General features: G+C 46.8%; 1 protein-coding gene across 1 annotated transcript; it reads left to right on the top strand.

Annotated features, from left to right (window-relative positions):
* The first annotated feature begins 3629 nt into the window (after positions 1 to 3629).
* On the top strand, positions 3630 to 16120 carry ZSCAN25 (zinc finger and SCAN domain containing 25). The gene is made up of 7 exons (XM_021680199.1): positions 3630 to 3672; positions 5186 to 5299; positions 6371 to 6786; positions 7950 to 8151; positions 8751 to 8842; positions 10335 to 10461; positions 14354 to 16120. Exons 3-7 carry the CDS (start codon positions 6400 to 6402, stop codon positions 15184 to 15186), a joined length of 1641 nt encoding a protein of 546 aa, XP_021535874.1. The 5' UTR covers positions 3630 to 3672; positions 5186 to 5299; positions 6371 to 6399; the 3' UTR covers positions 15187 to 16120.
* Positions 16121 to 16624: the final 504 nt, after the last annotated feature.

Raw genomic sequence — 16624 nt, 5'->3', positions numbered from 1 at the left:
TTCTGTTTCCTGAGTGGGGTGTGTGTGTGTGTGTGTGTGTGTGTGTGTGTGTGTGTTTGGTTTTGTTTTGCAGCTGTTTTCAATAAAATGACTACTGAATGTTAATCCAAACCTCAAGAAAACCAGCCTGGAGGACAGGAGGGGAGGAAGGAATACGACAAAATGATCAAGTGAAGTGAGCTTTTGTAAAACAAAAACCGAACAGAATATAACCACAACAGAGGGTGTTTGAGTTAGTGACATTAAAAAGAAAAAGTGATGGGGGTGCCTGCATGGCTCAGTTGGTTGAGCATCTGCCTTCAGCTCAGGTCGTGGTCCCAGGGTCCTGGGATTGAGCCCTGCATCGGGCTCCCTGCTCTGTGGGAAGCCTGCTTCTCCCTCTCCCACTCCCCTTGCTTGTGTTCCCCCTCTCACTGTGTCTCTCTCTCTCTCTCTCTCAAATAAATAAGATCTTAAAAAAAAAAAAAGAAAAAGTGATGTCCCCAGACAAAGGTGTGACTCAGTACAGTAAACTTAAGTATGTGTTGGAGGGAAGGGTTGGGAGTGGTTAAAGGTCAATGCTTCTCAGGATTAAGCCCCCAGGTCTGGAAGTCTGAGCCTAATGGGTCTGTAACCCCCCGGGGGCAAGCAGAGGCAAGTTAGCCAACTAACATATGGGTGTACATCCTCTCACTAAAGCCAGGGGCATCTCTAACGTGTCCTGACGGTGCTTATGGACTGGGGAGCTCTCAGCCCCCCAGCTAGGATGGGTATGGCTGGGAAGTAGGAATGCTTGGGGGGCTGGCTAGAACAGTGATCCAAGCCCTCTGCAGACTTCATATCCACCCTTCATCTGAACAATACCCACCATCAATGCTTCCCCACTTTGCTCTGCAAGGAACACATGGGGGAGGGGGGAAGCTCTTATAACTTAAGCAGTGCAACTTCAGAAACAGGTATGTGGAGCCCGATCTCAGGTCCTGAGCTGAAATCAAGAGTCAGTCGCTCAACTGACTGAGCGACTAGGTGCCCCCTATAACCTTCATTTCTATGGTTAATGCTAAAGCAACTCTTACATCTGCCATTTTACTTTGTCCTGCTAAAGATAGGCCAGGTATAATTCTACCCATTTTTCTTTAAAGAACCAGAGAGGTGATGTCTTCTATCAGATAATTTTCTTCCTCTTTCCATCTGCCCCTCTGTCTCTTTCCCTCTTTCCCTCCTCCCTTTCCCCCTTCTTTTCTCTCAGGACCTCACAATGCTCTCAACTCATTCAGTACCATGTTCCTTGCTAGGAAAAAGTGACTTCATTTGCTCAGCATCCCTGAAAATCTGTCTTCTTTTTGACATTGCCATTTCCCTAGCAATCCTTTGGTTATATTCTGATCTCTCAGGGCCAGGAGCATGAGGTTGGAATTTGTCTGGTTTCCTTTGCAGTTTTTAGACTACTGTTGTTAATTTTTCTTCAAAAATCTTCTCTTTATATCATGGGAAAGAAGGGCCAGTGATGTAGAAAAGCTCTTCCAAATATAAAAGATAAGTATAAAACTGCGGTTATTAAACAATTTGGCAGGTCCTGACATAGGATCCAGGTAGATTACAGAATAGGAATCCAAATACAGAGGCAACTTTATACAAGGAAAAATAGAGCCTTCAACAAATGGTGTTGAGGAAAACTTGTTAGCCATTGGGAATATGGAAGGCAGAGATTTTTTTTTTATAAAGATTTTATTTATTTGAGAGAGAGGGAGAGAGAGAGCACGAGTGTGTGTGTGTGGGGGGGGGAAGGCAGAGGGAGAGGGACAAGCAGGCTCCCTGCTGAGCAGGGAACGCAACTTGGGGCTTGATCCCAGGACCCTGAGATCATGACCTGAGTGGAAGGCAGATGCTTAACCGACTGAGCCACCCAGGCGCCCATATAATTTTTTCTTACATCATTCCTCACAATAGATATTTCAGTTTTTACTCCATTATTTAAGCCTATCACTGTCCCATGCATTCTCAGCAGGTAATATCACTGGGGCAGGAGGCCAAGAAAGAAAGAACTCCTCAAACGCCTCCATAGTATGATTTTAAAACCATCTACTTCAGAGGTCAGCCAACTACAGCCCTTGTGTCAAATCTAGTGCTGGCTGTGAGCTAAACATGGCTTTGACATTTTTACAGGATTGCAAAAATGAGTATGTGAAAATGTGTCCAGCAAAACCTAGGATAGTTACTTTCTGGCCTTTCATAGAAAAAGTTTGCTGAGCCCCAACCTAGACCATCACTCATCTTTGAATCTTTTCTCCCAATTCAGAGGAGTCCCCTTTCCTCTCCAAAGCTGCCCTGGAAACCTGTGATCTGATCCAATCTCCTCCTGCCTTTGCCAGAATGCTCTCTTCCCTGTGTCTTCTCCATGATAAGCTGAAGGAAGGTTTTTGATATCACTAGGAATAGTTCAGTTTTCCCAGACAGATTGAGCCAATCGGGCTGTTTCATTTGGCCCCGGATGACAAGGTTGTCTCATACCTCTCAGATGTGAGTGCATGTTAGTGGATGGAGGCTATCTGACACTATTCCCAAGGTGGATTGATCATGTAATTTGTAATATAAAAGAATCTGAGATCCCATGAGCCCAGCTGGACTTGGTCCTGGATGCGGTATAAGGTATGGACCCAACATTATCTCTTTCCAGATGACCAGCCAGTTGTCTGCTTTTTAAATGTTCATTCTTATTGATAAATGTGGCCTTGGTCATTTACTAAATTATTCCACCTTCTCTCTCATCCTCCAGACCCAATCAATCCTCAAACCTTGGCAATTTTACTTCCTCAGTAAGTTTCCTATTGAATCACTCCTTGCAATCTCTGTTCTCACCGAATGCCCCAGGTCTGTCTCACCCTCTCTCTCCTGGACTGCCTTTTTAAGCCTCTTTTTATGCGACAGTCAGCCGTCTCATTTCTCCACCTCCCTCCCTTCTTGCTCAGTCTTTCTCGATGGGTTCTCAGCAACATCTTTCCCAAATATGTCCCTTCCCGCCTTTAAACCTTTCCATGGCTGCCTATTGGCTTTAGCTTATCAACCGAAATTCTTAGTTTAACCGTCTGCTAGAGTGGCCTGCGTGGTGTGGGAATGAGGTCAATCCCTCCACACTCACTAGGGACACTCACCTCACTTTTTAAAAGGTCCACCCTTCAAATCTGAGCTGAGGTGCCGGCTCCTCCAGGAAGCCTTCCCTGACTCCCTCCTCCCAACTACTCGGGTGGAGGCCCCTCTTATGCGAACCTATAGCATTCGGTGCTTCCCTCTGTCACCCTCGGCCCCTGCGCCTTGCACAAAGTACAAGAAGCGGAATAAGCACGTGTTGACCGACTGGACTCTAAAGCCCATTAACACAGGCTTCGTGTCCAGGAGTATGTCTGGAGGGACCTTCTCACGGAGGGAAAGCAGATGCAAAAACACAGAGGCGCCAAAGGGCCTGACGATCGCGAGGACCGCGAGCCTCTAGGGGACGAGTTAGCCTGGAAAGAGGCGCCCGGTGTCCCGGAACAGGCCCAGGGGACCAGCGACCATAGAGACACACCGACCTCCGGGAGTCCTAGAGAGGAAGCGGAAGGGGCTCTTTCCTCACGCACCTGTCTGACAGCGTCCGCGGCCCACTTCCGGTCCGCTGAGGGCTCGGGCCAGGCCGGCGCTGTTGAGGGACCGCGGGTGAGAGGCGGGTTGGGGTGGCTGGGTCGAGGCGGAGGCGGCGGCGGGCCGGGCTTCGGGGCCGCTGCGGCCCGCTGCGGTGGCGGTGGTGGCGGTGGCGGTGGCGGCGGCGGGGCTGAGGTAGTGGGCGGCGCGTCTCCCCAGAGCTGCCTTCCGCGGCACGGAGGCCATGGCGGGGCGGGACGCGGGGGCTCAGGTGGGAGCGGGGTTGGGCGGGCCCGGCCAGGGTTGCCTCAGCCTCGGGGGCGTCCACGAACTCGAGACCTGGAAGAGCGCGGATCTCTCACAAAATTGAAAGTAGCCATTTTAGAGCAAGACGTGGGACACTCACGTAAAGAATGGCTTCTCTTTAAACCTTCTCTTCGTCAAGTGCCAGGGATGAAAGATGAGTGAGGACCTTTCGCGCCTTCAGGGAATCTGGTAGTCGGAGACACATTGGTAAACATCTGCGCTGTAGTGCCCTCAGTGCAACAGGGGAGTGAATAAATGCAGCAGCTGGGAAGTCGTGGAAGAGAAATCTCAGTTGGTGCAGCGGAGAAAATGAATCGACTGAAAATGTAAAATAGGTTTAAGAAGGGTATATAAGTACACGAACACCCAATAGAATATTGTTTTTTTTCAAGGATTTTATTTATTTATTTGAGAGAGAGAATGAGAGAGAGAGCATGAGAGGGGGGAGGGTCAGAGGGGGAAGCAGGCTCCCTGCTGAGCAGGGAGCCCGATGCGGGACTCGATCCCGGGACTCCAGGATCATGACCTGAGCCGAAGGCAGTCGCTTAACCAACTGAGCCACCCAGGCGCCCCCACCCAATAGAATATTAAGTAGGAGCTTCGGAAGTACCTCCTGCCAGTTTATTCTCTGTGGCGTTAAGATTGATCTTTCCCTCCTCTAGAAACTGAGCCCCTTCCCCACTTTGGACTTCCAGGTCTGTCTCCCCAGCCTACCCTGCACCCCCAACCTGAACCCGGCATGAAATTAAATAGTACTCATCCTCCAGTCTAGTGTAAGCCCCTTCTTTTTTCATGAGTACTTGAACGACATTCACCTTTCTCTCATTTTGGCTCCCCCTGTGGCTTATCTGTGCCATATCCTTTGGGCTGCGGACCTTGGCCACTAATCTCTTCCATCTCCAGTTTCTTCGTTTTGAAAGGGGAGGGGTGTAATACTCCTTATACAGAATGGTTATTAAGTATTAAATGAGAGTGTGTGTTCAAAGGCTTTCTAACTGGTAGAGCCTACACAAGTTAAAAATCTGTAAAAAAAAAAAATTTTTTTTTTATTTGAGAGAAAGAGCAGGGGGCGGAGGGGCAGAGGGAGAAGGAGAGAATCCTGAAGCGGACTCCATACTGAGCGCGGAACACAAAGCAGGGCTGGATCCCAGGACCCTGAGATCATGACCTGAGGGAAATCAAGAGTCTGCCCTTAACTGACTGAGCCATCCAGGCACCCCACAAGTTAAAAATCTTTTGATCAATTATAATGACATATGTGTCACTCTGTTGTTTTCTTTAGGCTGAGCACACGGTCACATCCAAGCCACTGGCAAGTCTATTGGTTTTACCTCCAAAATATGTCTTGACTCTGTCTGCTTTGCCACCATCCCGAGCCTCTCCTGCTTGGACCACTGTAAGTGCTGCTTCCCTTCTTATTCCCTCTAATCTATAGTCCATTGACACAACACAGGCAAAATGACCTTTGTAAAACAGGTGGCTTCCCGCCAAAGTAAGGTTAAGCCGTAGTTTTTAGTGTGTCCCAGTTCCTGGATAATCTGGTTCTGCCTGCTTCTGCCACCTTTTCTCGTGCAGCTCTGTCCCTCACTTTATTCTGCAGAAGCCATACTGCACTTTGGCTTGTTCTCAGATACACAGAGTAATTTCTGGCCTCAATCCTTGTGCCTGGAAAAATCTGAATGACTGGCTCATTCTCATTCTTTGGGTTTCAGCCTCCATGTCATCTTTTCAGAAAATCGTTCTTCAAGTTCATCCTCCATTAATAGAGCACCCTACCTATTTGCTTTCTAGAACTTATCTCCATTTATAATTTTAATTTATTTGCTTATATATTTTTTGTCTGCTGCACTAGTATATAAGTATCAAAGGATAAGTGCCTTGTTTGTTTTGTTCTGTATTATATTTCCTTTTTTTTTTTTTTAAGGATTTTATTTCTTTGAGAGAGAGCAAGAGAGAGAGAGAGAGCACAGAGGGAGAGGGAGAAGCAGACTCCCCGCTGAGCAGAGAGCCAGATGTGGGGCTTGATCCCAGGGCTCCAAGATCATGACCCAAGCCAAAAGCAGATGCTCAACCGACTGAGCCACCCAGGCACCCAATCTGTGTTATATTTCTAGTTTCTGCAGGTCTGGCATATATACTTATTGAAGGTGTATTATACCTTTGGAAGAGTAGGCCCGTGTGACTGATCTAATTATTTTATGTTCTCTGATTTTAGTGTTACCTCCCTAATGAGATCCTGCAGTGTTTGTGGGTATAAAGTAAACCCTATACATTTTTTTTGCACATACTGGCTAACATATATTTACTGAATTGAATTGACGTGATTTTCAGGATATATGTTCAGTCTTTTGAAAGTAATTGTCATGTTCTCTAGCAGAATATCCATTGATGTAGACACAGAACTGGGATGGACTGACTTTTCCTTTGTCTCATTTTTGCTGCCATTTTTGTTTGGTCTTCCCAACAGACCTTCAGTCTTCTGGGAGGGGTGTGAAGATGCTTAAGGAGCGTCCAAGGATGGCAGAAGACCCTCAGCAGCAGATGGGTGTTCCTGTGGTAAAGCTAGAGAAAGAGTTGCCATGGGGCAGGGGAAGGGAGGACCCTAGTCCGGAGACTTTCCGTCTGAGGTTTCGGCAGTTCCGCTACCAGGAGGCAGCTGGTCCTCAGGAAGCCCTCAGGGAACTCCAGGAACTCTGTCGCCAGTGGCTGAGGCCTGAGCTGCACACCAAGGAGCAGATCATGGAGTTGCTGGTGCTGGAGCAGTTCCTGACCATCCTGCCACGGGAGTTCTATGCCTGGATTCGGGAGCATGGCCTGGAGAGTGGCAAGGCTCTTGTGGCCATGGTGGAGGACTTCACAGAGAGAACATTGGAGGCCAAGGCGGTGGGTGAGAAGGGGGTATCTGGGTCTTGTTTCATTGGTGTGGGAAGGGGAGATTTAAAGAATTGAAAAGTTTGAGGAAGCAGTGGGAGTAGATGAGGTATACAGTCTCCTTCATCTGCTCCCAGACTCCCTGAGGTACTGTTTGGAGGGCAGTGGAGTTTTCAGGAAGAAAAGTCATTCTCAGGGAAGCTGCAGGGCCTGTAGAAGGGCTGTTAGCTTCCTTTTTGGTCATCAGGACAGAGGCCTGGCCATGTTTCCCTTGCGAGCCTCAGGCCTAAAGAAGGCAGTTGTGACCAGTTTTAAGCTCCCTCATAGACTCATTCCTCTTTGGGCAGAGATGCATGTGGGAATACAGAGAATTCCACTTGGGTGAATATTCTTACTAAGAAGCATGGTCTGCACAGTGCTCAGGTGGCTCACGTTAGCGATTCTGTGGTGGTGTTCTGGTGATACCAGGCAGTTGCATCTCAGATGCTTCCTTGGGACTTTGGCAACGTGTCTGTGACTCTTTGGTACAGTCACCTGATTGTTGGCTGAGAAAGAAGAGAGCAGGACTTAACATAACTGTTTTGCTTGCAAGTAACCATCTTTCTTCACTTCATTCTTCCTTTTCCTACTGTAGTTACCCCTGACTTCCTCCATAATCCTAAGAATTGTTTTATTTACTCCCAACCCAGGAGCTTTAAAGTAGACCAGAAAGGGCCTGTTTTTGTGACTGTGTCTCAATGTGAGTTGTCCTGATTTTTCTTGCTATTTTTAGAGCAAGTTTTTCTCACTAGCCTAGTTCACTGCGGAATCAAGGTTTGTATTTTTTACTTTTAGCATTTGTAATTGGGGGATTTTTTTCCTAGTAGGGAGTGTTTTGGGCTAAAGTTCTCAACCAAACAATATTTAGCCTCTCTGTGATACTATTCATGGTGGAATTCGGTCAGGCCAAAGGGACCCTTACAAAATGGCATGGACACATAACAGTTGCATAGAGCCTGATAAAGAGAGGTTAGCCTCTTTTTCACCTTCCCACTGACATCCTGGGGAAGAACCTAGCCAGCTTTTCCTACCCTCCTTTGCAGCTGGAATAGTTGTTTTCTTGGTTCTCTTTTTAGGTTTTAATTCAAATCCCTCACCCAGGCCTCATTCTAATAGGTGTTGGGGACTGTCCTTAGGTTCCGTGCCACGTGCAGGGAGAACAACAGGAGACAGCACTTGGCAGAGGCCCTTGGGAACCAGGTGTCCACCTGGGGCCAGTGGAAATCAAGCCCGAGTGGGGGATGCCCCATGGGGAAGGAGTTCAAGGCCTAGACCAAGGCACTGAGGAGCAACTCAGTCAGGATCCTGGAGATGGGACCCAAGCCTTCCAGGAGCAGGGTAAGATGCAAACAGTAAAGAAGTAAGGACACAGAAAACTGTGCTTTGTGACTCTGTCTTTTACAAGCCCAGCAATTGATAAATTAAGTGACCTGTGGGCTGTAATTATGAGTTTTCCTGGTTACTTCCTTGACTTCAGTAGGAAACAGATGAAGTGAAATTGTTTTCTATATCTTGACTCTCTGATTTCTGTAGGGGATACCTGGGATTATGCTCTCTTACCATTTCTTTTCTTCTCTTTTCCCTCACATCCCTTTCTAGAAACCTCCTGGAATATGCAGGTGACATGTAGAGATATTTTTTAAGTGGGCAGACAAACCATATCCCTAAAAGTAATATGTGACTTCATTGTGTTACTGAATCTCAAACGGGGTTATTTCCAGAGTGTGACCAAGGAGCATGGCTGGTCTTCAAGGGGCAGGGCATATTGGGTTGGGATTGTTTTCTTGGTTGAGAACAGGGTAGGCTGTACCCAAACCCCATCTGTATGGAGTCTCCTTAAGGTTCTTAGGGTTCTGTTTGTCAGGCAGTGGACACCTTTGAACAAGCTAACTGCAAGACAGTGCTAATCTTTCTCATGCTTTTTTCCCTTTGCTTAGCTCTGCCAGTTCTTCAGGCTGGTCCTGGCCTCCCTCCAGTGAACACCAGGGACCAAGAGATGGCAGCTGGATTCCTTACAGCTGGATCCCAGGTGAGCTGTACCTCTGCCCTTCTGGGGACCATGACATTGTTTTGAATGAGTTCACTTTCCCTAAGGTTTCTCTGCACAACTAAGTGCCATCCACAGGTTGAATTATTCCACCTTTCTTGTTCTGATGGATATGACAGCTTTGTTTTCTCCACTTTATCATCCTCAGTTAACTTGAGTTGAGCCTTATGCCTGGACCCTTAGGGTCAATAAGGCTCAATACACTCATTTTTATTGCTCTGTGACTTTTTTTTTTTTTTTTTTTTGCTTGACTCAGGATTACTCTTTTAATTGTGAGGAAGAAGATGACCTTATTGATCGAAGCCCCCTAGGCTTGATCTAGGCTGTGGCAGTTGGTCAGTAACCCTTTGCAGATAGCCTTTATGGATACTTCTGCTGCTACTCTTCCTCTGAACCCTCCTTCTCCCACATCAGCAAGAACGTAGCTGACTCAGGGTTCGGACTCCCTGGAGCACTGAGCAGAGTGGTTCCACTGGCCCCTATCCTGGCTACACCAGGAGTTTTGGCCTTGTTTGCACTTCTTTGCCTGCCACAGATGGGGGTAAAGAGCACAAATGGGGCACTCTTGCCATGTCCACTGGGTGCTGTTAGCAGGGAGGTGGGGGATTTCCAGCATGGCACCTTTCTGAAGGGGACAGTGGTTTTAAAGTGAAGAGTTCTTGTAGAAGGAAAGCTGTCATTTGGCAGGAAAAAAAAAAAAAAAGAATCAAGGCTGGTCTAGCTAAAACTTTGGGCAAGGTTTATGCCTGTGTCATTTCCTATTCCTGTTTTTCCAGGATGGAGATAAAGGATGACAACATGTTTTAATTTTGCCAGACCCTCCCCTTCTCCTGTAATAGTTCTTCATGGTGTTGAATGATACTGAATTTATTTTAACACAACATTGTTCTTCAGACAAGGCCTGCCCGGGGGCGCCTGGGTGGCTCAGTCGTTAAGTGTCTGCCTTCGGCTCAGGTCATGATCCCAGGGTCCTGGGTTCAAGCCCCGCATCGGGCTCCCTGCTCAGTGGGAAGCCTGCTTCTTCCTCTCCCACTCCCCCTGCTTGTGTTCCCTCTCTTGCTGTGTCTCTCTCTGTCAAATCAATAAAAAAATCTTAAAAAAAAAAAAAAAAGACAAGGCCTGCCCAAATATTTACTTACCTCTGAGGGAAAATCAGTTTTAGATGAGTGGATCTGCTCTGAGGCTTGAATGGAGGCACTTGAAAAATGGGAATTGGGTTCTGTGGTTGTGAGGGTATAAGCTCGGTGGCTGCAGCAAAGTCTCGGAAATACAGTGGCTCAGATGAATCCATTACTCCCCTGTCATTAACTGTCGAGAGGTAGGCCTTTCTGCCCCCAAGACCACTAACGACTTAGTTCCTTCCGTTTTCTTGCTGCATTCTTCCCTAGAGTGTTGTCCCCTGTTGTCTTCTGCTTTTAGACTCTTCCTACGTTAGGATTATTTTTCTATCTATAGCAATTTCCTATTGTTTCAGGGGTTGGGGCCATTTAAAGATATGGCCCTGGCCTTCCCCGAGGAGGAGTGGAGGCATGTGACCCCAGCCCAGATAGACTGCTTTGGGGAATACGTGGAACCCCGGGACTGTGGGGTCTCAGCTCCAGGTAAGACTGTTTCCATCCCAAAGGTAAGAAACTGAGGAATTTTGAAATTCTGGAATTTTGAAAACAGGAATAGGAAATGACATAGGCATAAACCTTGCCCAAAGTTTTAGCTAGACCAGGTCGGGGTTCTTGCCCTTGCCCCAGATTTCAGAACCTGGTACTACTGACAAAAGAAGATGAGTAAATGGGTCCAAGGAAAGAGCGTGGATCCAGGTTTAAGGAGCTGGCCATGTGCTTCCCTTTCAGGAGAGGAGTGGACAAGGGGGCAAGAAAACACCAGGCTGTGATGAGACAGGTCGGTCATTAGGATTCCTGGAGCACCTACTCTGTCTGTGACTGAAGAGTACCCAGGCTCGAGAGCAAAAGAGCGGCAAAAAATGATCCTCTGATCTTGTTCATTCAGTAGGGATTTATTGAGTTGCCCTCTGGGTGCTGGCCCCACCTTAGCAGTTTTGTGTTGGGGCAGGACTAATGGCAGGGAACCTTTGGGAGCACGAGGTGTGTGTACAGAGGATGGCAGGAGGATGGACAGAAGGATGTTAGAAACCGGAGAGGTCCATGTGCTCCCATGTCACAGAGCGAGCAGAGCCTGGGCTGGGCCTGTCTCTGGTGGCCAGGTTTTACCTGGGGTTGGAGCTGGAAGGGCGAGACCACGATGCAAATGAAAAGCCCACAGGAGGAGGAGCAGCAAGAGAGGAGGGAAGAGCGAGCCCAGGGAAGTACAAGGAGAGGCCCTGGTGGGAAAGCCGGGGAGGAGGGGGCTAGGGACTGCCAGAGTGGAGAGGAATCTCTGCGGGTTGGAGGGAGGGAGGAAAAGAAACGTGGTTGGGAATGGCCCTCTCCTTTGTTCCCTCTGCTTCTTTTCCTTTCCTAACTTTCTAAGTTATGTACTGACTGCTCATCTACTGACCCCACCCCATCTGGCCGATTTTCATCTTGAAACATGTTGAGGGATGAGTGAGAGTATCACTATACTGCCTTCAGCACATGAGACTCCATCCTGGCTCCATCACTTACTGATTGTGACCTTGTACACCACAGGTGACCTTTTTAGGGCTCTGGTTTCTCAGTTGCAAAATGGGAAATATCATGGCATTGTGAGGATTAATGTTTGGCGAATGTAGTAGTGTTAGATATTTTTATTAGCTCTACAAATATTATTTTTTTATGAGTCAGTCAACATTCATTTATTTATCACCCCAAAATATTTATTTGGCACTTGCTATGTGACCAACATTCTGCCGGTGACTATGAAGTCTTAAAGGTCCTTGCCTCTACAATCTTAGCAGCTTGGATGAAGAGCCCAAGTGTATGTAATAATGGTAGTTATGGAGTAGTGTAAGGGACACTAGAGGAGGGACGTAGGAGAACTGGGTCCAGGCAGGGTTGTCACGCCATGGCAGTGATGTGAGTGGCCAAAGGCTGCCAACATATGTTACAAAGAGATGTAAGACTTGTGTAATGGCAGAGGACGTGGAAACCCTCAGACATAACTGTGCAGCGCAGGAGCTCCTGCAGTGTGCCCCAGATGGTGGTATTAGCATTTCAGCACCTTGGTTCCCCTCAGGGACAAAATTCTGCCACCAACGCTGCTGTGTGCTGGAAGATTCTGCCCTCCTATTGCTAGAGGGTTTTTACATGCCCTTGGCCATTCTGACTCTGCTAGAGAGTCTGGCTGTATGTTTGTCCTCTTCCCATTGTTTGAAAAAACCTAAGCACTTCCCTAAGTGTTTATGCTGTCTTGGTGGGCTGAGGTCCGTTTCCCACGCATACTGTCTAATGGCTGTCTCAACCTTCAGATCATCCTGGGATTTAGTCCCATGAATGTGTGGCTCCTGCATTGACAGCTGTGTAGGATTGGGGCCTGAGAAACCAGAATTCCATGATATGTAATACCTAGCACATACTCATATCTCCTCAGGGTCTAGGTAAGGCTTGTGCTTTACATTTAGTTTCAGTTTTACTATTCATAACACCTCAAAACTGGAAACTACCCAAATGAACATCAGCCAAGTTAACAAATAGGTTCCAATATATCCTTACAGCGTAATACCATACACTAACAAAAAAGAACATAGCGTAATTATAGCTATGTTCCACAATGTGGGTGAATCTTAAAAGCATAATAATGAGCAGAAGCAGCCATAAACAATGTGTGAATCCAATGCATAAAGTTCAAGACCAGGCAAAAGCACTTTATGATGATAAAAGTCTGGATAGCATGTTTGCCTAGGGGGGCAGGATATAGTCACTGGAGGGCATGGGAGAGGGCTTTCTGGATGCTGGTAATGTTTCTTGAGCTGGATGCTGTTTACATGGTTGTGTTCATTATGAAAATTCTTTGAACTCTGTAGTTAATGTTTTGTGCAGTTTTACTTTCCTGGGAAATTTACAAAAGAATCCGTCAGAGGTGAGAGTCCTTCATCTTTGTTTAGGTCAGGAGGCATGTGATGTTTTTCTTTTTTCATTTTAACAGCGTCACCTGAAAGGACCCTTTCCATCTTTAAGTGCTGCTTGTTGTCTCTCTCTCTTTCTTTTTTTTTAAATTTTATTTTTAAGTAATCTATATACCCAGTCTGGGGTGCGAATTTACAATCTGAGATTAAGAGTCGCATGCTCCACGGACTGAGCCAGCGAGGTGCCCCTTGTTTCTCTTTTTTTCTGTCTTGGCTATTTTGCTCCCTAGAGCCTTCCCTTTTTTTCGCCTTCCTCCTGTTCTTCTGTGAATAATTGTGTTAATTTAGAGAGAATGAAAGAGGGATCAGAGGAAGGACATCTAGACAGCTTGAGGCATTTCAGTAGCATTCACAGGCATTTCAGTCTGGTAGAAGTCAGTGACAGAGTGGGTTTGTTCATTCATCCAGCAGCCAGTAAGCCTATGCCAGGCTCCCAGGAGACCCAGATTGATAAAACCTGGTTAGGCGGAGGGAGCAGTGTGAGCAGGGACCACTTGCTGAGCAAGTGTAGGGAGGATATGGAGAACTCCAAGTAGTTCACCATCCCTGGAATAGGTTTGTAATCTCTAGGGAAGGCAGAACACCTTGATGGATGTAAAATAGCATTTTCAACAAGATTGTGTGTAAATAAGTGCAGGATAAGCAAAGTGCTAATTCAGTATATATTCGCTGAAGAGAGCAAGCAGGGTTGGTTTCTTCAAGGAAATCATTAAGTTAGATTTAGAAGGAAATGAAAATCCAAGTTAGTAGAACGTTAAGTGAGTGGTGGTTAAAACTTGGCAGACTATTCTGTAAAAAGGTACAGAGATTGTCTTAGCTCGGGTTGCTATAATAGAATATTATAGACTGTGTGGATTAAACAACAGACATTTCTCAGAGTTCTGGAAGTTCAAGATGAAGGTTCCTGTAGATTCAGTGTCTGGAGAACGCCCTCTTCCTCGCTTGCACCTGGCTGCCACCTCACTGTGTCTTCACATGGCAGACAATGGAGGGATCCATCTTGTGTCTCTGCCTCTTCACAAGGGCAGTAATCCTATCATGAGGAATCATGCTCACATGACCTGTGTGTGCAAAGCGCTCTGGTTTCTCTTCCTTTTCTTATAAGGACACTAATCCCATTTGGGGGGGCTCCACCCTTATGACTGTACCTTATTACTTCTCAAACACCCCATCTCCTGATAGCATCACATTAGGGCATAGGGCTTCAACCTATGAATTTGGGGGGTTGGGGACACAAACATTCAGTCAATAACAGAGATGGAGAGAAGTAGAGCAAAGTCTGGTTTTAGAGTCAGTGAAAGGAAACTGTATTGAGGTTGTCAGTCAAAGGGAAAAAGAAGGAATTGTTAGGGGGATACCTTAGGAGCCAGATTCTAACGTATAAATTTACTTTCATCGTTGCTGTAGAATCAGTCTGTATCTCCTTTGTCCTGTAGGCATTGGGAGCAAGGAAAAGGAGTCTAAAACCCAGCAGGCAGACCTCAAGGGGGCGCTTGCTCGGGTGACGTCAGAGAGGTTTGGGGAAGCCACGCTTCAGAGCCCTGAGCTTGGAAGAAGCTGTGAGCAGGAGCCCAGTAGTTCTGTGGGAAACATGCCAGGGCCGTCGCCTCCTCAGCATGGCATCATACCCCTGCCAGATGACCTCAAGACCCACAGCTCCTTCTGGAAGCCCTTTCAGTGCCCCGAGTGCGGAAAAGGCTTCAGTCGGAGCTCAAATCTTGTCAGACACCAGAGAACTCATGAAGAAGAGAAATCCTATGGGTGCGTCGAGTGTGGGAAGGGGTTCACCTTGAGAGAGTACCTCATGAAGCACCAGAGAACACACCTGGGAAAGAGACCCTATGTGTGCAGTGAGTGCTGGAAAACCTTCAGCCAGAGGCACCACCTTGAGGTCCACCAGAGGAGTCACACGGGGGAGAAGCCCTTCAAGTGTGGTGACTGCTGGAAAAGCTTCAGCCGGAGGCAGCATCTGCAGGTGCATCGGAGAACTCACACGGGGGAAAAGCCCTACACCTGTGAGTGCGGCAAGAGCTTCAGCAGGAACGCAAACCTGGCTGTGCACCGGCGAGCCCACACGGGCGAGAAGCCGTATGGGTGCCAGGTGTGTGGGAAGCGGTTCAGTAAAGGGGAGCGGCTGGTCCGACACCAGAGGATCCATACTGGGGAAAAGCCCTACCACTGTCCTGCCTGCGGGAGGAGCTTCAACCAGAGGTCCATCCTCAATCGGCACCAGAAAACTCAGCATCGCCAGGAGACCCTGGTGCAGTAAGGGTGCCATGCTGAAAGGCACCTTTTTTGTAAATGGAAGGTCCTGGAAGGTGCAGGACCTTTCAGGACCACAAATGGAGGGAGACCTCATTGGAGGATGCATTCGTCTTTACTCACTGAAGGGCTTTGAAGTGGGGGCTGAAGAGTGATGGGGTGCAGAAAGGCACTTTGACCCATTTTCTTTCCATTTGTTGAAAACAGAACCAGGGAAAGGCCTGATTTATTTTGAGTTTCCAGAGAGCACAGCTCCTCATGTCTTTTATCCAAGTGATGTGAACAGTTTCTCACTGTCTTTTGGGGAAAGGCTATCCTGAATTTCAGAGCCTCCTTTGGTGGAACGTTCATATCCGCCTCTTGAGCAAGTCTGGTAGTTAAAGCAAAATTTTCTCCCGTGTTGGAAGCTTAAACCTCATTTTTATGAGGGCTGTATCTACCTGCAAGATCATTAGTTCAGACTTTGCCTTCTTTCTTTTCCATTTAACAAATATTTATTGAACAGCTACTCTGTGCCTGGTGCTGGGAACACAGTGGTGAACAAGACACATGAGATCTGAGCCTCCCGGAGCTTGTGATTTAGCAATGGAAACACACAGAATCATTAATAACTCCAGGCATTCTAAGTTATGTTTGTGCTAAGTGCTGTGTGAGAGGATAGTCTTCTGGTGCTCACTCGTTCTGCCCTGCTGCTCAGGTGCCTGGATCTTTCCCTCCCCAGTTGGGATCTCTCAGGCAGCTTTGTTGATTTTACTTTATTTGTAACCCCCTTTGTCTCTGTACCATTGTACCCTGATCTGTAAAATTTCCCCATTATTCCTTGTACTGTAACAACTGTTCACCCATCCATTAGGAAATTAATATTTTGTTGTTGATCACTGAATAAACATGAAAGTATTTTAAAAAACATTCAGTTCTATATAAAGATCTGATTAAATGAATCCAAAAGATGAACTGGTATTAATACCTTATATTTGATGGCATTTTACAGTATATAAGATGCCTTTTTTTCTATTCTTTATTCATTCCACACATATTTGTTGAGGCCCAACAGGAACTCAGCTAGGTGTTCGCCATACATCAGTGAATAAAATAGGGGGAAAAGATCCTTGACCTTGTAGAGCATACATTTTAGTGAATATATTTGATCTTCAGAACCACCTAAGGTGGAACCCGTGGATACTCCCATAAACACTGGATCTGGGATCTGCACCTTTGTTCTTGGTCCTGTCAGTGTCTTGCCTTGAAATGCATTCGCCACCTACCCCTTGTTACTAAATAGTCTCTGTTGATACATCTAGAGCCTTGTTATCTGAGAGGATCTTGGTCGCCAACTATGGATGATGAGGTGGTAGTGATCTGTTTTGCATGAGTGCCAGTTCAGGAAAAATAAAGATGTTTGTAGGCATTTAAAAATACATAATAATGAGAAGGTATAGTATTTG

Source organism: Neomonachus schauinslandi, chromosome 5 (genome assembly GCF_002201575.2).
Source record: "Neomonachus schauinslandi chromosome 5, ASM220157v2, whole genome shotgun sequence".
Classification (NCBI taxonomy): Eukaryota; Metazoa; Chordata; class Mammalia; order Carnivora; family Phocidae; genus Neomonachus; species Neomonachus schauinslandi.
This window is presented reverse-complemented; position numbering and strand designations above follow the sequence as displayed.